Raw genomic sequence first — 25,709 nt, 5'->3', positions numbered from 1 at the left:
TTTATAAAGGCAGAAACTTTAATGCAATCAGTAGTCAATGTTTGCACTTAACATCCAAAATACCAGACTATTGCCAATAGTTCTACCCTCTGATTGGAAATTCTTCAAATAACCATCTATTGTTGCCAACCAATCTAAATAACTTTGGATTAGCACTTGCATGATTTAGAAACTTCTCAAAGTCAAAAGTGCAAATTCTTGCATAAAGGAATATTATTTTCCCTTAATATTCACACTCAACAATTCCTTATTCGATATTCCCCGCATAAAACATAGCAGCCCTGAGTTTAATATAGAAAGGTCACTGACTTTGGAATAGTGTATGACAGTCATCAAACTAAGTGAGTGATGGTATAACATGTTCCAACAGAGGAGTTAAAATATGTAACTCAAGACAAACTCTCAGCCTTTTATCACTCTTAATTACTCATAACACTTGATTTTAGTTTAGTCCCATAAATCCCATCATGCTCCAGTATAATTGGAAGTTGAGCTCCTTTCTATTAATGGTATGGGTGCTAGCCATGATACAAACCTAATTTTGTGGAAACAAGGGATGTTTTTTTAAGACCCCTATACAATAAACACAAATTACTTTTAAGGCTCTTAGTAACGAGGAAAAGAGAACTAAAGGAAAAAAAGGTTAGTGGTTTTCAAATATTACAAGGGCTATCACATACAAGGACTAAATTGGTTCTGTATAGCTCTGGCAAACAGGAGGACCAAAAGGAGAACGTTTAAAAAAAAAAAAAAGGCAACTTCTGATTCAAAATAATAACTTTCTAATAATTATAGTTCTTTAAAAAATGGAAGGCTGGCTTATGAGAGCAAGCTCTTAATCACTATTAGTATTAGAAGGTTGAATGACTGACAGAGGGATTATAAAAGGGATTCCTCCAGATGCTGGAGGTTGTACTATATTATATGACCTCTAATGTCTCTTCCAATTTTTGGTTTAACATTCTGTGAATCCATGTTTTAAGAGGTGCTATCCTGGACCTAGCTAATCCATCCTGGCTATCCAATTTAGTATTCTTAGATAAAGGATATAATGACTTTTTTCACTGACTAAGTCTTAACCTAATACCACTCAAAAAATTGTGATTCTTTAAGCTACTTGCTTTAAAGAATGTTAACAAATGTAGGTTCCTCAAGTTAAATGAGCTTCTGAGTAACTATTATAGATTCAGTAATGGCCCCAATCACACCTTTGGACTGACAAATTACTACATTATTAAAGTATTAAGCAATTTATCACCACAAAGGCAGCACACAAAGGATCTGCTTCATTCTTCCTACATTTTGCTTGCATTTGACTGCCAAAATGAAACATTATTTTCCATTCATTCCAGACAAATTTTTCCCCTGGCTCTTGCAAAGTACCAAGTAAGATGGTCATTCATATTGAATTCTGGAGCCAGGAAAGACTAGTTAGAGAAGCATTTGGTAGTTTTTCAACAGTACTGTGAATAGCCAGGGAAGTGTCATATTTTACTCAGGAACAATTCCTTCTAAGCAAAAGTAGTGTAATTTAGACGTCTCTTTTGGTGCTTTTCACAAGCAGCTGGCACCATCATTCCATTTCATGGAAAAAACATCATTCTGATCTTTTTCAATTCTACATACATTTTGAAGCTCATTCAGCAAGAGATGGAGGCATGCACACCTCTCCAAACCCTGAAAAAACAGTACCTCATATAAATAAACAATTTATGACTCTGATTTAAAAGGGAATCAGATTCAATCAACAATCATAATGAAATCAAATTCAAAGGAATGGTTATTTTCTTCAGGTATTAAAATGGGAAACTGGGAGAAACAGATTTCCCACACAATAAACAGTTTTTAAAAACTACTGAAAAAAATAGAAAAATCTTGGTTTTGTTGTTCTGCAAACACTTTTTAAAGTCACTGAACAATATTGAAAAAATAGGTTCCAGAGATGATTCAAAGCTGAACTGCTATAAGAAAAGTTACATAGCAAGGTTAGCACCACTTCTTTCCAAGTTTAAGGAAACATTTAAAAGGTTTGTTAGTCAATAAATGAAATACGGCACTTTCATTGCACTTTGGATATTGTAGATTGTACTTTTGTAGGCTGTTTGAAATTTTGGTCTTTAGAATAAAAAATACACAGGAATGCATAAGTACTCTGGTCTGGTCCTCTAGAAATTAAGTAATCTTCAACTAGGAAGTCATAAGTAGCTAAGTCATAGAATTAAAGTTCAGCAATCTGTCCCATAATTTTCATAGGATGAAATTGGAGCCATTCATTGCTGCCCTCTCATTTCCTGGAATTTTGTTTACTTATGCAATGATAACGTTAACTGATTTTTATCAATATTTTCTTACTCCTCCTAAAACTAGCACTACAGAACTTCTACTAATGTACTAGGAAAAACTCCATAATTCAATAGGCCATTTTTCTTAATGAAGAGTTATGTTGTAAATATTGCACCGTAATAGCAAATCCAAAGCAGAAAATCATACTTTCACTGACAAAGCAAGATATTAGTGTGTTGTCAGTGATCAATTAAAAGTCGTATTTATTTAGTTTCCTTGTTATGATGATCAATCATGGAAGCAGAAATCTAATTTGAGACCAAATTAAATTGGCTTTTTATAATTTACTAACATAAAGTCTACAAGATTTCTCTTTTTAAAAAAATTTATTTGAACAGATAAAAGGAAATTTCAGAGACCTAGAGAAAACAAAAGGATGTGCCTTTCCTAGACTGTAGGGGCAATCTTTATCTTTACAGGTTTCCTTTAACAGTGGAAAGTGCCATGTGTGCCTTGCAATCACAACACATCAATCTCTGGATTCTATATAGTTGCAAAAATAGACACTGTATCTTCCAGGGCCTCATTACAAACATTTACAAGGAAAGGAGAGCAGCTGGAGAAATGAATTTTCAAATCCTGCATCTTAGACTAGATTTCTTTTCTGGGCTTCTCATTTCTGAGAAGGCTCAGTAAAGGAAAAAACCAATCACTTTTCATTATAGACTCAGACAGCTGTGTGTCATTGAAATTACACACTGACAAGTGAATACAATGGTGCTGTTCATTAACAACAGGCTCACAGGACTTGTAAACTAAAAAAAAAAAAGAAACAAAAACTGAAAAATCACTTTGCAGAGGGGCCGTAATTTTTTCCTTCATCCATTCAGTTTAGATTTTAAAGAATGTGTCCAAGTTTAGGGCTAATATGGTGAACCATCTGTTTCTTCCTAGTGCCCATTCTACTGCTATCTTGGAAGAATACCAAATCTTATAGATCTGTATAGTTCTGTTGGAGATGAAGAGAATTTTTTTTTAAAAAAAGATCTTGTTTTTAAAAGACTGAAGCAGTAATCCTCTTCTCTGTAAGGCTTTCATCTCAAATCCACCAGATAAAGGAAAATGGATTTGTGATTCTTCGGAAGTTATGGGTCAGTTAACGGATAGGCCTGTATGGAAAAGTCATGCCTGGTATAAACGTCTGTACAGGATGGGCTGGGAGTGCAGGATGAGCTGGGTGTGCAGGGATTGCAGGGTGTGCAGCATGTGCAGGATAACCCAGTGGAGGAGTATGAATGTGAGGATAAAATCCTGGTGGCAGTGCAGTATGGGTTGATTGTTGCACTGGACCTGAGATCACGAGCTGAAGCAGACTGAAAAGTAAAAGAGAAATATTAGTTTGCTAATTCTATACTATTTAAGAAAATGAAGAATTAAGAGAGACGGTAGAGTTGACAGCACATACTCTGTTAAAAACAAAGGAATATATATATAATTAGCAGAAAAACTTTCACACTTTACAAAGTTTTAGATACTGGAAGCACAATCAACTAGGAACAACTGAGATTCAAAAAACATAACTTCCTAATTACCCTAAAACAGTTATACTCATCTCACATCAAATCTACTTGTGGAGTCCATAAGACTTTTTCACTTTCTCAATCTCTCTTGTTGACATCTTATACCTTTTTTCAGAATCCACTTGAAAGTCACTTTCCTAATCCCGCCCAACTACAAATCTCTCCTTTAGTTGGTTTCACAGCACTAATGTACTTATTTGTATGACATTTACCAGATTATGTGTCTTCTTATCCCTAGAAGACTGCAACTTCTTTGAGAACAGATCACATAACTATATATATTTGTAGCTCACCCCATGAATGGTGGCTGCTTACTAAATGTTCCATGGATGAAGAATGAATGATATAGCTCTGTTTTGTCCTACACTTCTACAGTGACTCAAACATTAAAATGTTCTCATGTTCTCTTGAGAATAACTAATAATAAAACCATTCAATTCTAATTCAATAATGCCTTGGCTACCTGGCAGATTTGGAATGGATAAGAAAAGATCGCTTTCTGGATAACTGAAAGTTAAGGACTGTTTAGGTTGGTTTCATGAGTTAAGCTTCTCCTAAGCTCTTAAAAACTACAAGTTATTACAATATCAATCTCTGGAGAATTTAACCTGAAGGTCATCTAAAGGCCAATCAAGATGTAAATAATGAGTACAAGCAGACTGCAAAACATTGCCAAAGAATTATGTAAGAGAAGTGATATGAAAAATATCACTAGGGAAAAGATACACAATGACAACAGCTGAAGAAGATGAAACAAAGTTAGATAAGTCTCTTCCAAATCTTTCTAAAAACTCCAAAGAGAATACAATTAATATGAAGAACTTCAGGCTCTTTTACTATCTTTGGGAAACCAATGCACCGCACCCCTAGAATTGTTCACTTATTTCTCATGACAAATACTGATCAATTTCTTTTCTCACAGTCATGTCTCCTTGATAATCTATTTTTGGCTACTTCTTATATGAGCATCAATTACTAAAAATATATTTCAGCCTACTTGCATTCATATCTGACTCTAGATTGTCTATGAATCTAATTCTTCTTTTACAATTACAGAGCACTTCTAGGCAAATGATGGTTTTTAAAAAGATGCTTTTTCAAGGGAAGACCTACATAAATTGATGCAAAGTAAAGTAAACAGTACCAGGAAAACAATGAACACAATGATTACAATATAAACAGAAGAAAATTACATTATGATAACCAAGAAGCTCCAGAGAAGAATTGAAGAAATGCATTTTTCTTTACTGCAGAGGCAAGGGCCCATGATATGATATGGAATGCTGCAGGTTGATTTTGCTAAAGTTTTTTTCTTTTCTGATCTCTGTTATAAGGGATGACTCATTTTACTGAGGGGAAAAAATAATCCTAAGGCCATTAAATGTGAACTCCTTCTTCTGTTCTCTTTAGCTCAAAACCTCCTGATATCATCTCTAATTCTTTTTTCCTTTCCCCTAGCCTCAGACAAAGAGGAAGCTCTTCTCTTTGCCAAAGTCAACCCTTCCTGTGGGTGCATTTGATCCCAGCCCTCCCATTTTCTGCGCCCCGAGTTTAAATCTGACTTCAGACACTTATTAGCTGGATGACTCTGATAAAGTCACAACCTCTGTTTACCTCAGTTTACCTCCAGTAAAACTGGAAAACAGAGGTAATGGCACTTCTCAAGGTTGTTGTGAGAATCAAAAAAATGAAGATAATTATAAAATGCTTAACCCAATGCCTGCCATATAGCAGGTACCTAAGTGTGTTTCCTCCCTCCCTTTCTTAAAAGTCCTATACAATCTGGTTTTAATCTTATCTTCCCAATCTTAATAGATGTTACTATCTCTGCTGTAATTTGTGATCCAGCCAAAGTTGTTTTCCCTCTGTTCCTCACATAAGGATCCCATCTGCCATCTCTCTGGTTTTGTACTGGTATTTCCTCATCCCTAGAATCTACTCTCCTCCTTACCTAAGAGATGCCCTCTTACTTTAAGGTACAGCTGAGACATATTTGCTTCATATGCCTTTCTGATTTCCCCAACTGCCAGTGCCTTCCCTCCAAAACTATCGTGTTTAATTGTTTTGTATATAGTTATATTTATTAACTATATTTATGCATTCTTGTATATAATTATCTCTCCCAAAAGAATGTAAGCTCCTTGAAAATAGAGATTATTTCATTATTTGTAGCTGTATCCTCAATCCCTGGTACACTCTAGGAATTAAGGAAAACTTTTTCATTTATTGATTTTTGGAAGAGAATATATTTGGAAATGAACATAATGAACATGAAGAAAAGTATCAATAGCAATTATGGGCTTTTGTGGAATTGAAATTAATGGAAACTCTACATAGTTTCCTATATACATCCCACCTCTACCTCTTATTACCTAATTGTAGTCCCAGTTCAGTTTCCATCCTTAGGTCAAGACCACTCACGTGTGTGTGTGTGTGTGTGTGTGTGTGTGTGTGTGTGTGTGTGTGTGTGTAAACACATGCTGTTCATGTCAGACAAACACAAATGAAGGCCTTTAACTTCATATGGTTAGAGCACCTAAATCATGTTTTCTCTGAATGTTTCTTGGTGCAAAGGTCAGAGAGCACTCATTTTTCTAAAGATAGGGAAAAGAAAACAGGGAGGAAAAGGGAGAGAGATTTGCCAGAAAGAGAGAGAGGTACTCTTTGATCTAGAAACACTTAAAGAAAATATGGTTTAGGTGTTCTAGTCAGAATTAAAGCTGCAAATCATTTGAACACTTATCCTGAGCTTTGATGTTTAATAAGAACAACCTACTGTCACAAAATTTTCCTTTTCTTGTACTTTTTCAAAATCAGACTTTTTAATTTTTTTTTTGTTAATAGCCATTCTTATGCTTCTCCATGTCTTTTATTATGTAAATTTTGTCACCTATCTCATAGTGTAGCACATTCCATTTACTCATCTGTCACCTACAGTATTAACCACCACAATTTAGGCTGTGGAGACTATGCCTGAGCTTGTGAGCAGGGTCTCTGTTATAGAAGGTTTTGGTCTGGTACTAAGGCCCCAAGGGATTCTCTAGCTGTATTCTCCCCACTCCTCTCTCATTAGCCCCTCAGATCCTTTTCTTGTGACTACAGCTTTGGTACTAATACTACTCTACTTTTCTAGTGTAGGAAGGAAATAAGCCCCTCAGGGCTTGGCTTTCATAATCTTCAAATAATGAGCCTTCTCCTTTCTTATGGTTAGTGACCTGACAAATCATATCACATCTATTATAATTTATGACTTAGGTACTTTGGTGAACCAACTCTCCCAGACTTCTCAGTTGATATCTAAGTTATCAGGAATACTAGATATCAAATAAGCAAGATTTCAGTGAACTATTTAAAATTCTAGCACCACTCCCTAGGCAAAGGACATAAAACATTTTAATAATGTAAAATGACCCACAAACAGTAATTGCTAAAAATGAAGGGACCAAATTAGATCTCTAAGATTCTACAACTCTCATTTTGTCATAGTTTTCTATCATTTTGCTATTTAACCATGTCCTTTCTATACAATTAAATTTTAAGTTCTCTGAAGGACTTTTCTTAGAGAGATCTTCAAAATCTTTATGGTGCTGATATGGTATTCTTCTTTAGAAAAAGGACAGACTAGATAGCCAATGTAATTCCTTCTAAATACTTGTTTGAATTGAACTGAATAGTAAACAAGTTAAAGGCTAAAGTTAAACAAGATAAGGCTAAATACATTTTCCTCATTCTGACAATTTTAAGACTCCCTTTCCACTATTAATTCCACTGCCCCTTCATTTATAACTTTAGACAAGAAAGGCAACCATATAAAAAAAGAGAACAAGTTATAAAGTGAAAATTGAACTATCCCTACAGCCTTCTGGCTCATCAGCTGTAGATACTGAAAAAAAAACAAATTCTAATATTAGAAATTAGAAGAATGTCCTTTGTAAGGCATGATCCATATAGTCAAGAAGCTTAGCATCTAATTGGGAGGACAATCGATAACTATTTCATATCAGTATAAAACTATGCATCCCAATAGAAATTTTTAAAAAATATTCTTTGTGTGCAAAATAAGAATATCAGCCTACTTCCTCCTCCTCTAATTGATGGCAAGAATTTACAACCTTTATTCCTGAATAGGCAAAGACTACAAACAGTTTTCAGAAGAAATACAAATCAACTGTATGACAAAAATCAACTGAGTCATACTGTAATTACAATTGAAAACTTTGAGGTTCTGCCTATGCCAATCAAATTGGCAAAAATAATAAAAAACATCAATAGTCAATGTTGGAGAGGCTATGGGAAAATACTAATATACAACTGGTAGAGCTGTAAATTGATGTGATCATTCTGAAAAACAATTTTAAGTTATGCTACAAGAATAACTAAAAGTTTTCATAATCTATAACCTTTTGATCTCATTACTGCGTAAATTCCCCAAGGAATTTCTCAGAAAGAAAGACACCATATATAATAAAATATTTATAGTAGCACTCTATAGTAGCCAGAAAATGGGGGTGGGAAGAGGGAATAGATATCCTCTGAGACTATCTGATCAAACTGTGGTATATACATGAGATATATACTATTCCATAAGAAATGATAAGAACCTAGAAACCTGAGAATGTATAAATGATGAAAGAAATGATGAATGAAATAAAGAAATGATGAAAATATCAAGTGAACAACATATAACTATAATAATGTAAGTGAGGCAAATTAACTTAGATTAATTGCAATGAGAAATCCTGGCTCTAGAAAAGAGACGATATAATATACTTCCTACTTTTAGGTAGGTGGTTCAATTATAACCGGAATGTAAGATATCTTATAAGACTTTGTCAAATAGTTTTGCTTAATTGCGGTTTTTTTTAGTTACAAGATAGAGAAGAAAATATTGGGAAATGACTATGATGTTAAAAAGCACAAAAGGAATAAAATAAATGATCTGAGAATCAGATAAAAGTTGTGAAACGAGGAAAAGGAAAAAACCTTGTGAACATAGAGGAAAAAGCCACAGTATTACAGCAATTTGAAAAGAAAATGTTATCAGATATGTAAACAAAGTAATTGAAAAATGTGAGAGTTATCTTACTGGTCGACACAGGACCTTACCTACTTGATTCAGAGTCTTGAGAGTGGAAACAAGTGATTTTTTTTTTTAGGACCTAATTTAAACCTGTTAAAGTAATCTAAACAACTATGCAGTTCTGAGTTCTCTGATATTATACTGAAATACTTTGAATGGCATAACTACTTGATCTTTTAGCAAATAGTTTGTATTGAGGCAATTTTTGGCCTCCTTGACATGTATCAAATGGTGTAGAAAAAGTAATATGACTAGGATTTAGAAATATGTTCCCTCCAAAAACTATAGTTCTCACTGTAAATTAATAAACTATATTTTGTACCAATAATCAATCTCACATCAGTAACATCATTTTAAATGAATCTGCCAGGGTCTAATCTATGCTTTTAGAAATGATAACTAAATCTCCAATTCACCAAATCTGAATGATAAAAAGCAGAATTAAGTATACTGTGTACCATGCATGTTGACTAAAAATGTAAGAATCTCTGTTTAACCAAACTATTTATTCTCAAAAATACTTAATAGGAAATGGATAACAGGATTTCAACATGAAAAAGGATCTGATTTAAAATTAAACATCACATCCATAACAAGGTCCCAATTCAGACAATTCTGTTTAAAATGTTAAAATGGAAACTTACTTGTTATGTGGCAGCCTGGAACACAAAGTTCTCAAGTCATCTAAAATTAAAAAGAGACATAATTAGGGAACAGATACAAGATAAAAATGGTTTGTATGTTTTCTATGATTTTTTGGTCAATAGGCTTTCAAAAACAAACAAACAAAAAAAACAGAAGGCAATGAAATTAGCATATATAATATTTATAACATACATGTATAAACATTATATAATACAATAATTACAGTGGCAGACTTCTGTTGTACTGGTTGCAGAGGAAGGGATCTTTATTTCAGTAAAATTATAAAATCACAGAATGAAGAGAACTTTATTAAACTTGGTTAATGTCTCTTAAAACTAATACAAATAATTTGGCTTTTTAAATACAGGCTTTAGAGTTTAGCTTGCTGGTCAGATTTATGGGCATAAATCTTGATATTTCCAAGAGATCGTTTTTACAAATATAGCCTTGGCAAATCTATACAATAAGTATTAAATTATCCTCTTCTTATACATAGGGAGTCAATCCTTTTACATAATGTAAAAGTAAAGAGTTTTTAGTGTGCATACACAGAAGATCTGGACACATAGAAGAGAATGTATGACACAGGACGAGAATGTACTCATACATTCTCCAATACATTTCTTAAGCTACCACATATACTCTCAGACCTTTAAATGTGGATGGCAATGTGTTACTAGGCTTGCACAGTGAAAAGTTCTGATAGAGAAGGATAACCATAGAGACACCTTTGTTTATCTGATTATGAGTTCAGGAGTCTTGAAGAAGTGAGGCAAAAGAAGCAAATACTTTTTCAAAAATGCTTGGTAAGAATATGAAAAGCTCTCCCTTCTGAAAGCAGTGTGAAAAATCAGGTCACTTATTCACAACTAAATTCTTCATTTATAAACAACATTCTTCATTTATATTGTATGCAATAAAATTTTAAGAAAATTTAAAATCACACAATAGTATAATAAAAATAAAAAACTAGAAGCCCAAAATAATATTTCTCACATTACTAGTCTATCAAATCAGTCAGAAAAATAAAAGGTGGAATTCTCTACTTTTCCCTAAAAGTTAATAATCTAACTCTCCAAAAAAGTCGTTAATCTGAAATTCTAAGACTATGACAGACAGGGGTACACAGATATGGGTTGACCACATAATTTCAAATTATAACCTAGAGAATTTGGGGCAAGAACCAATCAGTTCATCTTATAAATTATCAGGAAGATATAAGGGAAAAATTAAAACTATAAATGTAGCCTAGGTCCCAAAAATATACTTCACAGATATCAAAATATTTGGAGATACCTTGTTTTCCAGAGCTAAAAAGCAGCAAGCAGGCTGTGCCCTGAGCGTGGCACAACAATCCTTTGTGTTCTAGATGATCTTACCTTCTAGCAAAGTATCTTGCTTTGACCAGGTTTCATTGAGGGATTTATGATTCTAATTTCCCCTATTTCCCAGGGACTTGAGAGTCAATATCAATCAATCTCTTGACATGCTCATAATCCCTGTTCCTTGTAATTGCCAAGTGAACCAAACTAGATACTGCACACCTATTTCCACTGGTTTTGTATCTTGCTGTGAGACAATCAAGTTGGAGACTGCTCCTACAGGATCCAGGAATACCTACCTTGTCCATACATGAACCTGTCATGGGAAATGTTACTGAAAACTTGAAAATGATTTGTCCAGCCCACTTACAAAGCACTGCCTTGCCCCCCATCATGTTAAGCCCTCTTTCTTAGATGGAAGTACTTTTACTTGTGTTTGTTTCCTCACTTTGAAATTAAACTTCTATTTGTGTCCTGACTCTCCTGCCTCTAGCCTGCTACGTTAGGCTCTGGCCACCTACAAATTAGAGACCAATTCTGCTTCAATCGACATTAACTGGTGTCAGAAGTGGGATTTGACAAAGAACAGGGCTAAGTGAACTTTGTGATACTAGTGGGGATGGACTAGACACCAAAGGGATTTCTCCAGAATCTAACTCCTCCCTTGTCTAGTGAGTCCACTACTTTTTCCTGCTCATAACCTCTGGGCTCACCCTTAATTAAACAAGCTCATCTTTCTTTGTGAGGAAATTTGCAGAGCCCCTCTCATGACTTGATTCACTAAGAACATCCTAAGCACACCTCCATTCTCTGCAAGTCTATAAATTTGCTGTATATCTCTTGGTGGGTTTTTTCCCCCCCCTGCATGTTTCAGTGTGATTTCCCCTAACCAATTGTTTCTATTGGTTAACTCTGAGACTGGCAGATCTCTGTAATTTGGCCCCTCTGTGTGCTTCTGTCTGGCCTGTGTGTGCCTCTGTTGTTTTTTTTTCCCCCGTACATCCCAAATTCTGTATGCCCCAAGTGAGTCAACCAAGTAAAATTAGATTTGCACGTTTACTTGTTTGTTTTTGTCTTGTTGTCTGTATGTCTTTGTAAAATGTAAAAAGTTTGTGTCATGTTGTGTGGAGCTAGATTGTTACCTTGAAAGATTTAAAAATTTGGCCAGCAAGAAAAACTTCTGGGGGCCATAGCCAGAAAACACTAGGAAAGATTAATGAACTTTCAAAGCTGAAGCAATTGTCCCAATATCCAAGACTAGATCCAACATACAAGACTAACTCCACTTTAGGCTTTCTGTGGAATATTAGATTATAAGAAGAAAAATTATAAGAAAAAAACAAACAAACCCTGTAAGACATTTTTTCCTGTCATTACAACATTGGCCAAATTGGACTTACAGAAAAAAGTCAGATAAGCAAAATTTGTAGAACTGCTAAAAACATCTTAGAAGATTCTGGAAGTGTGGAGATTAATCATTAAGGAGTTGGGCAATTAGTCATCTAAAGGGGAAAACTCCTGAGTCTTTGGTAATTCCAGGAACAAACTCCTTTCAGAAATATATATAAAAAACTTTTTATATTATTTTTTATTTTTCAAAGCATATGCATGGACAATTCTTCAACATTAGCCTCTGAAAAACTCTGTGTTCCAATTTCACTCCCCTTCCTCCACACCTTCCCTTAGATGGCAAGGAGTACAATATATGTTAAACATGGTAGAAATATTTTTAAAATCCAACATATGTATATATATTTATAAAATTATCATGCCAAACAAGAAAAAAAGAGAAGCAAAATAAAATGCAAGCAAACAATAACAAGAAGAGTGAAAATGCTATGTTGTGAACCACACTTGTTCCCACAGTCCTCTCTTCATCACTGAACAAATGTAACTGGTTTGTTCCAGCTGGTCCTATAGAAGTGTAAGACATTTATTTCTGTGTCTTCTGTGAGACAATCAAATTGGAGATTGTTCCCAGAAGACCCAGGACCTGCAATGTCCATGGATGAATGAGCTTGTCAGGGGAAAATCTTCTCAAGACCTGAGAATTATTTGTCATGGTTCAGTCCATTTAGGTATATAAAGCACTGCCTTGCCCCAGGATGTTAAACCCACCCCTCAGGAGGACTTTTGCTTGCAAATGCTTTCATCACTTTGAAATTAAACTTCTGTTTGTGTCCTGATTCTCCTGTCTCTAGCCAATCACAGGTTGGAAGTCAGTTCCGGTCTGATGACACAAGGTACAAGACTAAAAATGAAACTTTTAATCACACTCAGAAAGGAATCAGAAAGCCCACAACAGGACTTTAAGTGATTTACACATACACATCGTTATACATGATGTGATATGTGATATACGCATTAACCATGTAAGTTAGGATAACTTTACGCTAAAAAGTTACAAAGATATGAATGGCTATACATCTAAAAGAAAACATCACCCATTTTTTGAAAAAAGGAACTTAATCTAGCAGCAATACGTATAGTCATAAAATTACCACATTATGAACATTAGTCACTAGCAAACAAGTCATTTATTCAAAAGGACATAGTATTATAACAGTCTCCTTGTCTCAATTTTTTTTCATTTTACTCCAAGACATTCTCCAGACACCTGCCAAAGTGATTTTCTGACTAAGCACTTCTCTACTCAATAAACAGACAAATATTTGTTGACAGACTGACAATTTCAATGGCTCACTATTACCTATAGGTTAAATACAAACCAATGTAAAGTCCTTCACAACTGACTCCAAGCTACCTTTCTAGCCCTATTATATAGATTCCTCCTCTCCACACAACTGTTAATTAACTGACTAATCAATCTCCTTATTTTTTTCACAGTATAGAAAACACCATCTCCCATCTCTGAATCTTTATAGAGTCATTCATGCCTGGAGGATATTTCCTTCTCATTTTTGCCTCTTCAAAATACTGTTCCCTTCAAAACTCAATTTAAGTATTAGTTTCAATATGAAGTCCTTTCTGATTCTCCATATGCTTCCCCCTTGTTTTTATTTTGCATAAATTTACATATGTACCCAGAACATAGTAATATAAAGAATAAAATGCTTTGATAATTGTGGAAATATATAAAGAAAAATTGCACATGTTTAATAACATATTGAACTGCTTGCTGTTTAAAGTAGGGGGTGGAAGGAAGGAGGGAGAAAAAAATCTGAAATATAAGGTTTTGCAAGGGTAAATGTTGAAAACTATCCATATATTTTAAAAATAAAAAGTTTTAAAAAGAAAAAAAGAAAAAATGCTTGCTGATTAAGTCCTATGTAAATTAATGCCTATATATCAGACAGGGCATGATTCTGCATTGTCAATATATGAGGAAAAGACAAAGCAGAATGGAGCATCATCTGACAATATTGCAGCCCCAAATGATTAAAAATCATATAGATGCTAAACAGAAGTGATAAGAAATAATTTTCTTGAAGGTTATACCAAATCATTTACTCAACTTCCCTAAAGTTGCTTAATAGATTTAAGTGTGATGTTATGAGTATAATAAAATTCTTAAATATATTTATGTCCAGCATTTTAAAATATTGATTTAGTTACTTTATTTTATACCTAAGGATTTAAGTATGCAATGGACATAGTATAGTTTTCAAAAGGTTTGCCCACTGTAAACAACCACATTAAAGCCTGCTTGACTCAGCAACAGTAAAAGAAATGCAAATTAAAACAATTGTTTCAATTAAGACCTTGCTACTTGGCCAAACTCAAAAAAAAGACACAGGAATACAATCAATGCTATAGAGGTTCTATAAAAATAGGCACAGTGATGCTTTTTACATGGAACTGAGACATATCCTAACATTTCTGCATTTCTAGTTGGAATAATGCAGGAAAATTTACTATTTCTGGGCCTAGCAATTCCACTACCATTCAAGCATTTATTAAGTACTTGGTCTTATGCCAGGCATTGAATATTCAACAAAAAAATGACATTGTTCATTTCTTCACAAAGGGCATAGTATACACACAAGTTTATTTAAAACTATACTAAGTAAATACAAAGCAATTTAAAGAGTAAAGCAGTAATAGCCAAAGGAATCAGGAAATGTCTCATGTAGATGTCATCTGAGCTAAACTGTGAAGGAATTTAGGGATTCTAAATTGAAGTTTAGAGAGTTCATTTCAGGCAAAGGGAACAACTTGCAAAAAATAGGTATAAATATTAGGTATATATCCCAAGAAAGTAAAAGGCAAAAAGGTCTAATCAATATATATCAAAAATATTAAAAGCATTATACTCTGAGAGGGCAAGGAATGGAAAACAAAGCAGATGGCTATCAACAGGCGAATGCCCTCCTCCAAAAAAAATCCTTCACTGTTTTTTTTTTTCTTCAAGCTACTCTTTTCCAAAAATATACCTAAGTGCTAATATGAAGGTCACTGTATAGCTCATACTGAAACTCAGGCAGCTCTCATTCCATTTTCAAGCCTCAGAACAAAAGGTCTCTAAAAACCCCAAAGTATTCCTGATATAACAATAGCTATCTCCATATCTATCCAGCCTATACCCTTCCAATTATGCTAAGTTCCTGGCACTAAGGAGCAAACATTTTTGTCCACTTACTCCTAAATTCTATCACAAGGGTTAACTACCTTGTAAAATCTGGTAATGTGGATTTTTTTTTTTTTTCTGAGGCAATTGGGGTTAAGTGACTTGCCCAGGGTCACACAAGTAGGAAGTGTTAAGTGTCTGAAGCCACATTTGAACTCAGGTCCTCCTGATTTCAGGGCTGGTGCTCTATCCACTATGTCACCTGGCTGGCCCCTAGAATGTGAAATTTTGAATTAGAAAGACCCATGTACAAATCTCAAACCAGAAAAGCCTGTGATGCAGAACAAATGAAATAAGAGATGTGAAGTCCTTTGCAAACCTTCAAGTACAACATCAGTGCTACCTATTAATACTGGCAGCATGTTGGGGTTCTGGCAATAAGCTCTCAATCCTCTTGGTGACAATCTCCCTGGTTAGGATACCAAGAATATCAGCCACCCATTTGTGTGACTTACATCCAGAAGATGGCCAGAGCAGTCTTTACCCTGGTCACTTTTGGGGCCTAGATTTTTAAACCATCTATCACAATTTCCTCCTTTCAATTTGAAGAATTTTACCTCAATTAAGGACAACCCCAGTCACCTGCTGTAATGAGTGACACAGCTCCTAAGAGGCTGCACTGGCTTACCTCTGGTGCACAACAGGGCTCCGGACGCCATAGCCACCTGCAGAGCCTGCGCCAGGCGATCAAGAGACAGCTCGATTTCTTTGGAGGCATTGAGTGGATTTAGTTCATCAGACAATCTGTTAATCTCTTCAACCAGAGGAACCATGTGGTCAAATAGGACCAGCCCCAGCCGTCCATATAAATTCTTCTCTGTCAAATGCACCTGAAGCATCATCAGAACCTGCAGAACACTTAGATGCAATTTTGAGTACAAAAGGTGAAAGTCTCTGTCGACTCCTGCTACGGATTCCTTGGTGATTTTATTGTTCATGTGGCCATTTGGTAGCGTGGTCTTCTTTCTTCTCTTGTAAGCGAGAGGTGCCTTCACACACCAGCGAATCAGTCCAGTGAGTGGGGTGAGCTCTAAAAATCCAATCGGGAGATTGGCTGCAATTGGGGTGTTTAAAAAGGTAATGAGAATCAAACGAGGATCCTCAAAGATCCAGTTGACGATTATCTCAAGCAAGTCCAAAGGTGGAATTAGTTCATCTGAAAAAAGAAAAAGCCCACTGAGATATAAAAGATAGAAGTAGGAGGTTAAATACAACCTTGATTACAGCTTAGGGTAAACAATTTTAAAATGAGGTTTAATACTTTCTACCAACAGACTTCCAATGCACAATACCCCACACATGTTCAAGAAAGTAAGCATGAGAGTAATTATGTTCCTGTATGTCTATTTCTAAGCGTATTCTAACATCCATTGCACCTAGGGTACTCAGTGCCCAAAGCCACAAGTCATAAACCCTAGAGACTAAGCAAGCACCAAAACACCAAAGCTTGATCCCTGAGACTATCCTGACCAAAGCCTGACCAGTACAATACTTCTGCACTTGCCTAAATCATTCTTCTACCCTGTAATGTCTATAAGTGTTTGTAATAGAGGGCAGGTAATTCCTAGAATGAAATGCTCCTCTGAACCCTGAACCAGTGGAAATTAAGAGAACTTGGAGTGTCATTTATAAGTCAGTCCAAGTTACTGGGTATTTATACCTATAGATATCTGCCCACCTGTATAGTTAATAGCATAAAAGTATTTGTGGACCTGTGTAAGATTTGTGTATCCATACATGTACAGATATATAAATCTGTACAGCTATAAGTCTGTTAACTAATCTAAGTGACATGAAACATTTTTATCTTAAATGTGTTTGTCATAAAACTCTGGTCAATTTCCTTCTAAAAGGCAGCCCAATAATTCTATATAAAGTGTCTTTCATTTTATTCTAAAGGTGTGGGTGAAAAATACTAAGAAACAGTAAACAGCAATTTGAAAGCAACTTTTTATCCAAGTTAACACACTACACAAATTTGGCAATCAAATGTTTGAAGAAATGTCAGTAAAAATTAAGGGGTGGAATAAAACTACCAAAGTAACAAAAAAATTTGACATGCTGTGTTTACCATCTATGATACACAATGCATCTTAATTTTAAGGCAACAACATAAGTTTTTATGTCCCAAAGTTTATTTCTCATGAGTTGAAATTGTGACAGTAGCAACTCTAAGTCTCTTATTAAGACTTAATAAGGATAAAGCAATAATTATGAACTGTGTGTTAAATTAAAACTGCTTATTAAAATAAATGAAACAAGCAACTAGTGATACTTTTTAACTAATCAAGTGAAAGGCTAGGGAAGGGAGACTTTAGTTATTATATCTAATTTCCTGTTTTGGTAGCAAAGAAGTTGTGAGGAAAGCATATTATGCAAAGATTACATTTACTTATTTATTCCATCATTTTTAGAAAAAAATTATAGAAAATTAAATGTTTAATAAAACAGCAAAAGAGAAAACTGAATGAAACAGTAATGTTTAAATAAATGAAATCTGGTGATAGGACAATCCTACTTAGTCTAGCTAATATTCATTCTTGCAGAATAAACAAAGTCATATTTTTGTAGTTTCAATGAATTGTTTTTAAGGTTAGTATTGAAGAATATACTACTTGTTAGTCACTGTAATCTTGTTAGTCATGAACTGTAATTTAAATATGAGGACACATATGTGGTACTTTCCCATTGGAAAGTTTTGTTTTCCAAGCTTCATCCAAAATGCCACACAACAGATTTTTAAGGCCCTCCATGATATCTTACTAAGGAACTCTCATCTCTAAAGGAAAGAAAACCATACTCTCAACATAGGCACAGCCCTGCTTCTTCCTTTTCCCCCAAATCAGTCATATTTAAAAATTACAATTTATATAATATATAATACAATGAATGCCTTTTCAAGTCATTCTATTACTGTGTACAATTTGAATCTACGAGAAAGGGATCAAATAAGGATAAGGACAAAATTCAGTTAGAAATGGTATTTAGGGTCTAGTCTTACCAACTACAATTTGTATCATTTGGTTTCCGTTTACTTCCTTAAGGAAACATAAACATATACTGGAAAGGGCAGTTGAAAGAAGAGAGGAAATTCCACCCACCCAAACCATTTCAAACTGGCTTTCAATAAAAGCCAAGTATGTAAATTCTCTTCAATAAAATGTATGTAAATAAAACAAGAAAAAAGGCAAAATACTGCACATGTACTAAATACAGATAGATATTTGGGCATTATCAAAGAAGGAAATAGAACTTAGGAGATATAAGTAGTTAGTGTTAATTTTTTCCTGTAAAGCTTCTTAGGAAAATAATTTTGTTTAATAAGTTACCTGAGGAAAGGTCATAGAATGCAGTAACAGCTGTAATAAACTGGCAGCAGAAGCGAGGGCTGGCACTGAATATCTGTTTCAATGTCTGAATGGATCCTGGCACCAAACTACAGTAGTCATCAACTAAGGCCTTTGCTAACCTCACACAGTAGCCCGCAGGTGTGCGCTGAAAAAAATTTTTAATACAAGTAATCACAAGTACTTTACAACAGCACATAATTAGTTTTTTATGGTGCTTTCCCCACACAGAAAGAAAAGATATAAAGAATTCTTGACATAGTTCTTTTTAAGGATTCTTTAGAGATAGAGATGGGTTGTCAGGGAATGATTCAAAATTTAAATAAGAAAAGATCACAGAAGCATTTCAGTATTTTAAAGAAATATGAATTTTAGGTAGAATGAGGGTATTTTCTCTACCAACAGATCATAAACCTATTGCAGTTTAGTAGATAGCCTTTAAAAGTCAGTGATGAGTCTTTGATAAATTTAGGTTTCGTAGCTCTTAGATAAAAACATTTCCAACCTGAGAGATTCTGCCTCACTCATGATTTATCAGTACAGCTTTGGAGAAATTCAGGATAATCTTCTTGACAAAATTAAGTATCAGAAATATGTAGGGCTTTAATGGTTGTCTAACTTGACTTAATGTGAGCATATAAAAGTTCATTATTTTGTAGCCTTACCAAGATCCCAGGTTAGAAAACATGATATTCACTAATCTAAGAGTTGCTCATCACATACAATGATCTGGTCAAACAAGAAATGGCATTTTAGAGGAATATGAGGAATATTATATATTTAAACCCTATGGATAGTAGTGCAGCCCTCATCTCTCATGCTCAATAAAATCAGTCCAACTCCTTTTCCCATCATATATTTTCCAGATGATATCTCTTACTACATTCTACATTCTTTGCAGCAGACCACACAAATTTGCTAACCATATTAAAAGTGTAAAAGAGATTGCAAAGGATGTGCTTAATAGATCAAACTATTTGTAAACTTCAGAGTGAAGTAGAGCACTAAAGATATCTATTTTGTATTAGCTTGTTTATAGCCTATTTGAATTATTACATGTACTTGAAAAATATTCTAATTCACACTAATATGTCCTCCTCTCACCATCCAATGAGCTTTTACTTTACCTTATAAAATATAATATTGTACATAATCTGTTATATGATTGAGAAATAAGTTTGTTTAGCCAATGATTTTGGTTTATAGAGTGGTCATAACAGACATAGACATAAAGACACTCATACAGATACACATAGGTTACTAATTTTTAAGAAACTACTAAACTGATTATTCAAATTTTCTTTGATTATTGATAAATACTCTTTAAGGAATAGTTATATTATCATTGCCAGGAGGATGATTCAATGCAAAATAACACTTCCCATGCTTATCCATGCATCTTTTTTGGAAGGAAAACTATAGAAACTAAAATCTGTTTAAAATTTGTTAAAATTTAACTTAACATATTCATGTATGTTAAAAAATTCTACCCAGAAAGTTATAAAGTGTTTTCAAAATTCTCTATCATATTCAATTGAAGAGAAAAGTCATCCCTATTAAAAACTTGCTTTGTGGAATTTTATTTTAAACTGATTTTTAACTTTCCAATATCATGCCTAACTACACTATGTAATAAAATAAGAAATGATTAAATAACTTTTTCTGGTCCAGACCTATGATTTCAATAATAAAGGGACTTTCCAAGGAGAAATTCCCTTTAATCACTTATTCTCTCTGTGGCAGATGCAATTCCTTAAGATTATTGAAATTAACAATGTCTAAAATGCTATAACAGTGCTTTTAAAACTTTTTCCACTTGTGATCCCTCTTCACCTAAAAAAATTTTATGCAACCTTGGGTACATAAGTATATAAAATAGGTATAAAAACCAAATATTTATTGATAATAAATCATAATTTTGTAACCCCTCCTCACATTCAGTTACATGACCCAAATGGGATCACAACCCACAATTAAAGAAGCTTTGTACTATATTAAAATATAGTACATAGATTATCAGAATATACTATACTATAATTAATAATCTCCACTGGTGCTTTACTTGTAGTGTAGAAGAGATTCTAGGTTACTAAATCCTTTGCCAATGGACCAGAAACTATAGAAGGATCTAAGAAACTTGAAAATTTCAAGTTTGGCTTTTCAGAAACCAGGAAATTGTTTTACATGTCTGTCCTCAAGAGGATCATTGTTGTAGTGTCTGGATAAGTTTATTTCCAGAAGTGTGGCCACCAGGTGGCAGTATTTTCTTTAGTCATAAAGGATACCAAAGAGCTATCTAAAGAATGTCTCCTGTATTAGTACAGGTAATGTCCACACAGATTAATTCAGGGTATTTATAATTCAAATATAGTAATTAATATATATAATATCAAAGAAAACAAAACTCATTAAACTACCTGTCACCTAGCAGAACCTATCCTTACAGTTATTATTTGAATCATGCTTTTTTTTTTTTTTTTTTTTTTTTTTTACCTGTAGCCAAGATGCAGCACATTCTAACACAGGAATCCGACACACAGCCACTGCCATTGAGACCAACTTTCCTAATAAGACCATCCGGCTATCATCTGCTTTGTTCCCTTGAGGACTGAAAAGGGATGAAAAAATAATCTGACGCACAGAATCCTTGGCTTGCTCCTGAAAATAATTGCACATGATTTCAAGAAGTTGAAGCTCCTGAAGTGAATTCAGCCTCTGTGAAATAAAATGAGGAAATCCAATAAAACTTAGTATTTCTATATTAATTTGCATGTAAAAAAATAAGCATTTTGTTGCCAGATTTTATTATCAAAATCTCACAACTACTGTTTATTGTTTGATTTCTGATTATTCTCAAAGAATTCAATGCTATAAACCCTGAAAATCAGGGTCAGTGTTACACTCACACAGGTGGGCTAAAGTATAACTTTTTTTTTCCCCCTGAGGCTGGGGTTAAGTGACTTGCTCAGGATCACACAGATAGGAAGTGTAAAGTGTCTGAGACCACATTTGAACTCGGGTCCTCCTGAATTCAGAGCTGATGCTCCATCCACTTCGCCACCTAGCTGCCCCTAAAGTATAACTTTAATGTAATGTTAAGCATGGATGTCAAACTGGCCTTATCTTCATTCTATAGAATATCTACATATGTATGCCTTCTGCTTTATTCAAATGTAAGCTCCTTGAGGACTTTTTCTTTTTTCTTTATATTCCCAAACACTTGGCAAAATTTCTAGTACACATAACAGGTGCTTAATAAGTGCTCACTGGCTGACTGATGGACTACAGTATTTTAACTCTAGTAAGCCTATTTTTATCTTTGTTTCTTTTTAAAGGAAGGTGATTAGAATTCATAAATTACCTTCAGAAAATCAAGGGGAACAAGTTATTATATATAGTAAGTTCCCTCCACCCCCATTACTCTCTTTTGCCTTTTTTTGTATCCCAGTGCTTAGCACAGTGTGAGATACATATTTACTAACTAATAAATGTTAGTAGTATACTAGATTGGTCAATAATCAAATCCCTCAAAGCATCAGGACTTTAAAGAGGAAAAGAGTTTTCCTTTCCTTAAGAAAAAAAAAATTCAATTTGTTTATGCTTATCTTATGCAATTTTTACTAGGTATGCATCGTTGCACTAGTTACCCTTTTGTTACATTAGACTCATTAAAACAGCTTTAAAGTTGCAAATAGAGAAATCTGAGAATAACAAATGAGAATTTTTAAAATCTGTAATATAAAGATGCACTAAAGTATACCAATATTTATGAGAGTCAGGGTTTTAATATAATAATATATTTTGTTAATATATTAATACATTATAACAACAATATTATATTATTATAACACAACAATTATTAATATAACATAACACAACTGATAGCCACTTATCCTGCTTTGAATTTTAACTATATACCTTAGGTTGGGAATTGCGCTCCTTGGGAACCTGAAATATGAATTCTTCCAAAAGTTCAATAGGACCTTTGTCCACAATAGGAAGTGGTGCATTTTGGAGTTGACTGCTAAAATAAATGTCCAAATGATATAATACTTCCTTAGCAGCACTTAATGCATCTCGGCGGATCAAGGAATGGCGAATGTCACTCATTGTGGTCCTGTAAGGGGACAAAAACAAGGAATGACTTATTCTCTCTCCCAAATTACAGTACATTTGTTCAGTGCTATTACTGATATGTGCTCCATTTCTGATAAAGTTGAGACTGCAATTTTTAAACCTTTTATTTTAAACTGGCCTTTTCCCTATTTTAAAATTGCTTACTCAAACCAAACCAACAGCATTTTGGGTGTCCAAAGATCCAGTCTTCAAGTCTTCAGTACACTTGAGACAACAGTACTCAAATCCTTAAAGTAAAGCAGCAACAGAAGCTAACTACATACAAACAACACCTGCAAGTCAGAAAATTTAATTCTAGTTCCGGCTTCATGTTCCATCACACAACCTTGAGCAATAGATTTAGGCTCTCAGCAATTGTTTCTCCATCTGCAATATGAAGGAGTGGGGAAAGTAATCCGCTGAGTGTGTGTGTATCAGCTCTGGAACGGAGCGTCCTGAGGGGACAACCACAGGCTTGTGCAGCTATCTCATTCATCTCTTGGGCCATTTATTTGTAAAAAAGGTTACTCCTCACTTGACCTTCTCATCTCACTAAAATGTAAAACTTTCATTCTGATCCAGCAACTGTCATACTATTAAATTGACCTGATACACATTTCCTACCAATCTATAAGGAAAATAATACAAGCAAGACAAGCAACAAAGGTTGACTAGACACCTATGATGCAGAAGGCCTGCAATAAAGTTCTGCTGTGTGCCTGTGACTAGTTCTCACAAATGCTGCAGGCGGCAGGCAAGCTGGGGGAGGGGGGAGGGCCTCTCAGTCTGCAAATGCTGAGCTCGGTCCCCAGATCCTTGGACCGTGCTCGGGCTATTTGAAAGAGCATCCTCAGGGGGCTGGTCCCCTGCTTAGAAGAGCTGTGCGGAAGTCTCACCCGAGGATTTCTACACGCTGGGAGAAGTTACTCTGACCACAGAAGCTGGGGATGAGGGGAGCTAGGAGAGCGCTGCATCGGCGCGGTCGCGGGCGGAGAGCGGCGAGCGTGCCGCACGCTCAGCCTGAACGCTCAGCTCTCCACAGGCGCCGCTTCTAAACGGGCTGAGCCACTCTCGGGGGTGGGGGCAGCCCTTTCGGCCTCTTTCTTTAACACCTCCCGTGACCTGAAGTCGCAAGGCAGGTGGAGCACTTGTGAGTTTCGGCAGGACTTCGCACTAGTGCTGATGAGACCAAAGCTCAGAGGGGGAGAGGGCTGGCCGGGGTTCTCACAGCCAGGCGCAGGGCTGCACGGGCTGCATGCACCCTGCAGCAATCCCCGCCTCCCCGAGCTGCGGAGCCGGAGCCCGGCGCCCTTTCCCGCTGCACCGCCGCCCCTCGTCATCCAGCGGGGGCAGATGCGAGCATCCGGTCCGAGGGATTCCGCCCCGAGTTCCGCAAGAAGGGACCCAGCTCTGCCGGGTCTCGTTAAGGAGGCCGCCCGGCCCCGTCGGGAATCTGGACAAAAGGAAATTTCGCCGCAGGCTGGGACCGCGGGCTTCCTGCGGACCCGGAGCTCAGGCTGCGGCCCGCCGAGCGGAGACCGCCGAGGGGTCGGCGCGGGCTCCGTCACGGTCTCCCCAAGCGCCTCCGTCCCCCTCCCCGCCCGGCCTGGCCCAGCCCCGGCTCCGGCGCCCGCCTCAGAGCGAGACCCGCCGGCAGGCCTACCTTCTCCTGGCCCGGCTCAGCGGCACATTGCCACCTCGGGCAGGGAGTCTGAGGCTCGGGGAACAGGCGGACTACGCTGCGAAGGAGCAGCCGGGAGGCCCCGAAGCGGCGGGACGGGTGGCCGAGCACGGAGGCGAAGCGACGGTGGCCCGACGAGGCCAAAAGCAGACCCGGGCGCGGCCATCGAGCTTCGACGCCACCTAGTGGCGGTCCGAGGCGCTTAGATCGTCAGGGCCCCGAGGCCGAGGCTGGCCGAGGATAAGCAGAGAAGCCTGGAAAGCCAGGAACGAGACAAAGCTTCCGTGAGTCCCGCGGGGCCGAGGCGGCCACTCACCCTCTTAGGCACTGCCGCGTCGAACGCTGACTTCCGGTCCGCTTAGTTAGAGAGTCCTCCGAAGAGCCCGAGCCAGCGCTTTGGGTCCCGTGACAGTCCCTGCTCCTCTCGCTTCCTTCCTCCTGGGGCCTCGGCTTCTCCTCGCTGGGGCGCGGAGTCCTTTCCCTCGGACCCTTTCCCTCAGGCCCCAACCCACCTCCTCTCTTCTTAGGCCGACCCATCTTAGAAACTCTCTTCGACCTCATCCACCCACCCGGCGCCGTCAAGACCTATCAGTCCCCAGAGCGAACTTGCACAGTCCCGCCTCAGTTTCCTTATCTGTAAAATGAGGAAATCCGGCTTCTTTAAAGCTCCCGGAGGGAGGGCTTTCCTGTCCTCACCCTTCTGTCTTCCGCTTTAGAAAGTAAGTAACCTGAGGACCGGGTCTCCGGGTTTGGCTTTTAAAAACAAAGCAATCTCGGGGACGCGGTCTCTCACCAGACCCAAAATGAGTGAGTTTAGGAACATAAAATGACCTGCTAAGTACCGGGCACTGGGCTCTTCGTCGAGCATACCCTCCCCCCCCAAAAAAAAAAAAAAAAAAAAGGGAACACATCTCTGCTCTCGGGCAGGACAGACTTACATATACAAAATAAATACCAGGAAGAGGTGCGGGTTGAGGAAAGAGTAAAAGCAAGGATAGCGTAGACATGTGTCTCTTCTCCCTTCCAAGACTCTTGGTGTCTCTCTTCTCACCCCCCACCATGTTGTC

The 25,709-nt window shown here is 36.5% G+C and overlaps 1 protein-coding gene across 2 annotated transcripts; it reads right to left on the bottom strand.

Annotated features, from left to right (window-relative positions):
• Nucleotides 1-25,296, bottom strand: INTS15 (integrator complex subunit 15). Of its 2 annotated transcripts, none has more exons than XM_074280046.1 (7): nt 24,625-24,983; nt 22,764-22,962; nt 21,339-21,560; nt 18,828-18,993; nt 16,127-16,654; nt 9,588-9,627; nt 1-3,656 (listed from the first exon to the last, which is right to left on the bottom strand). In XM_074280046.1, the coding sequence occupies exons 2-7, from the start codon at nt 22,953-22,955 to the stop codon at nt 3,440-3,442; spliced, it is 1,365 nt and encodes a 454-aa protein (XP_074136147.1). In that variant the 5' UTR covers nt 22,956-22,962; nt 24,625-24,983; the 3' UTR covers nt 1-3,439. The 2 variants fall into 2 exon arrangements, with proteins under 2 accessions (XP_074136147.1, XP_074136146.1); XM_074280045.1 differs by having other exon boundaries at nt 2,657-3,656; nt 24,959-25,296.
• Nucleotides 25,297-25,709: the final 413 nt, after the last annotated feature.

The sequence above is a fragment of the Sminthopsis crassicaudata genome, chromosome 1 (assembly GCF_048593235.1).
Source record: "Sminthopsis crassicaudata isolate SCR6 chromosome 1, ASM4859323v1, whole genome shotgun sequence".
In the NCBI taxonomy this organism is placed as follows: Eukaryota; Metazoa; Chordata; class Mammalia; order Dasyuromorphia; family Dasyuridae; genus Sminthopsis; species Sminthopsis crassicaudata.
The sequence above is the reverse complement of the archived record's forward strand: the minus strand, read 5'-3'. Positions and strand labels throughout refer to the sequence as shown.

Bases quoted from the DNA above. Each gene is read 5' to 3' on its own strand.
- INTS15 (XM_074280045.1), bottom strand. From the start codon at position 25,203: ATGAGGTCGAAGAGAGTTTCTAAGATGGGTCGGCCTAAGAAGAGAGGA. The intron at 22,963-24,958 runs GTGAGTGGCCGC...GTCCCCTTACAG, and splicing joins ACGCGGCAGTGCCTAAGAGG to GACCACAATGAGTGACATTC. The intron at 18,994-21,338 runs GTAAAAAAAAAA...AATTTTTTTCAG, and splicing joins GTGCTGCATCTTGGCTACAG to CGCACACCTGCGGGCTACTG.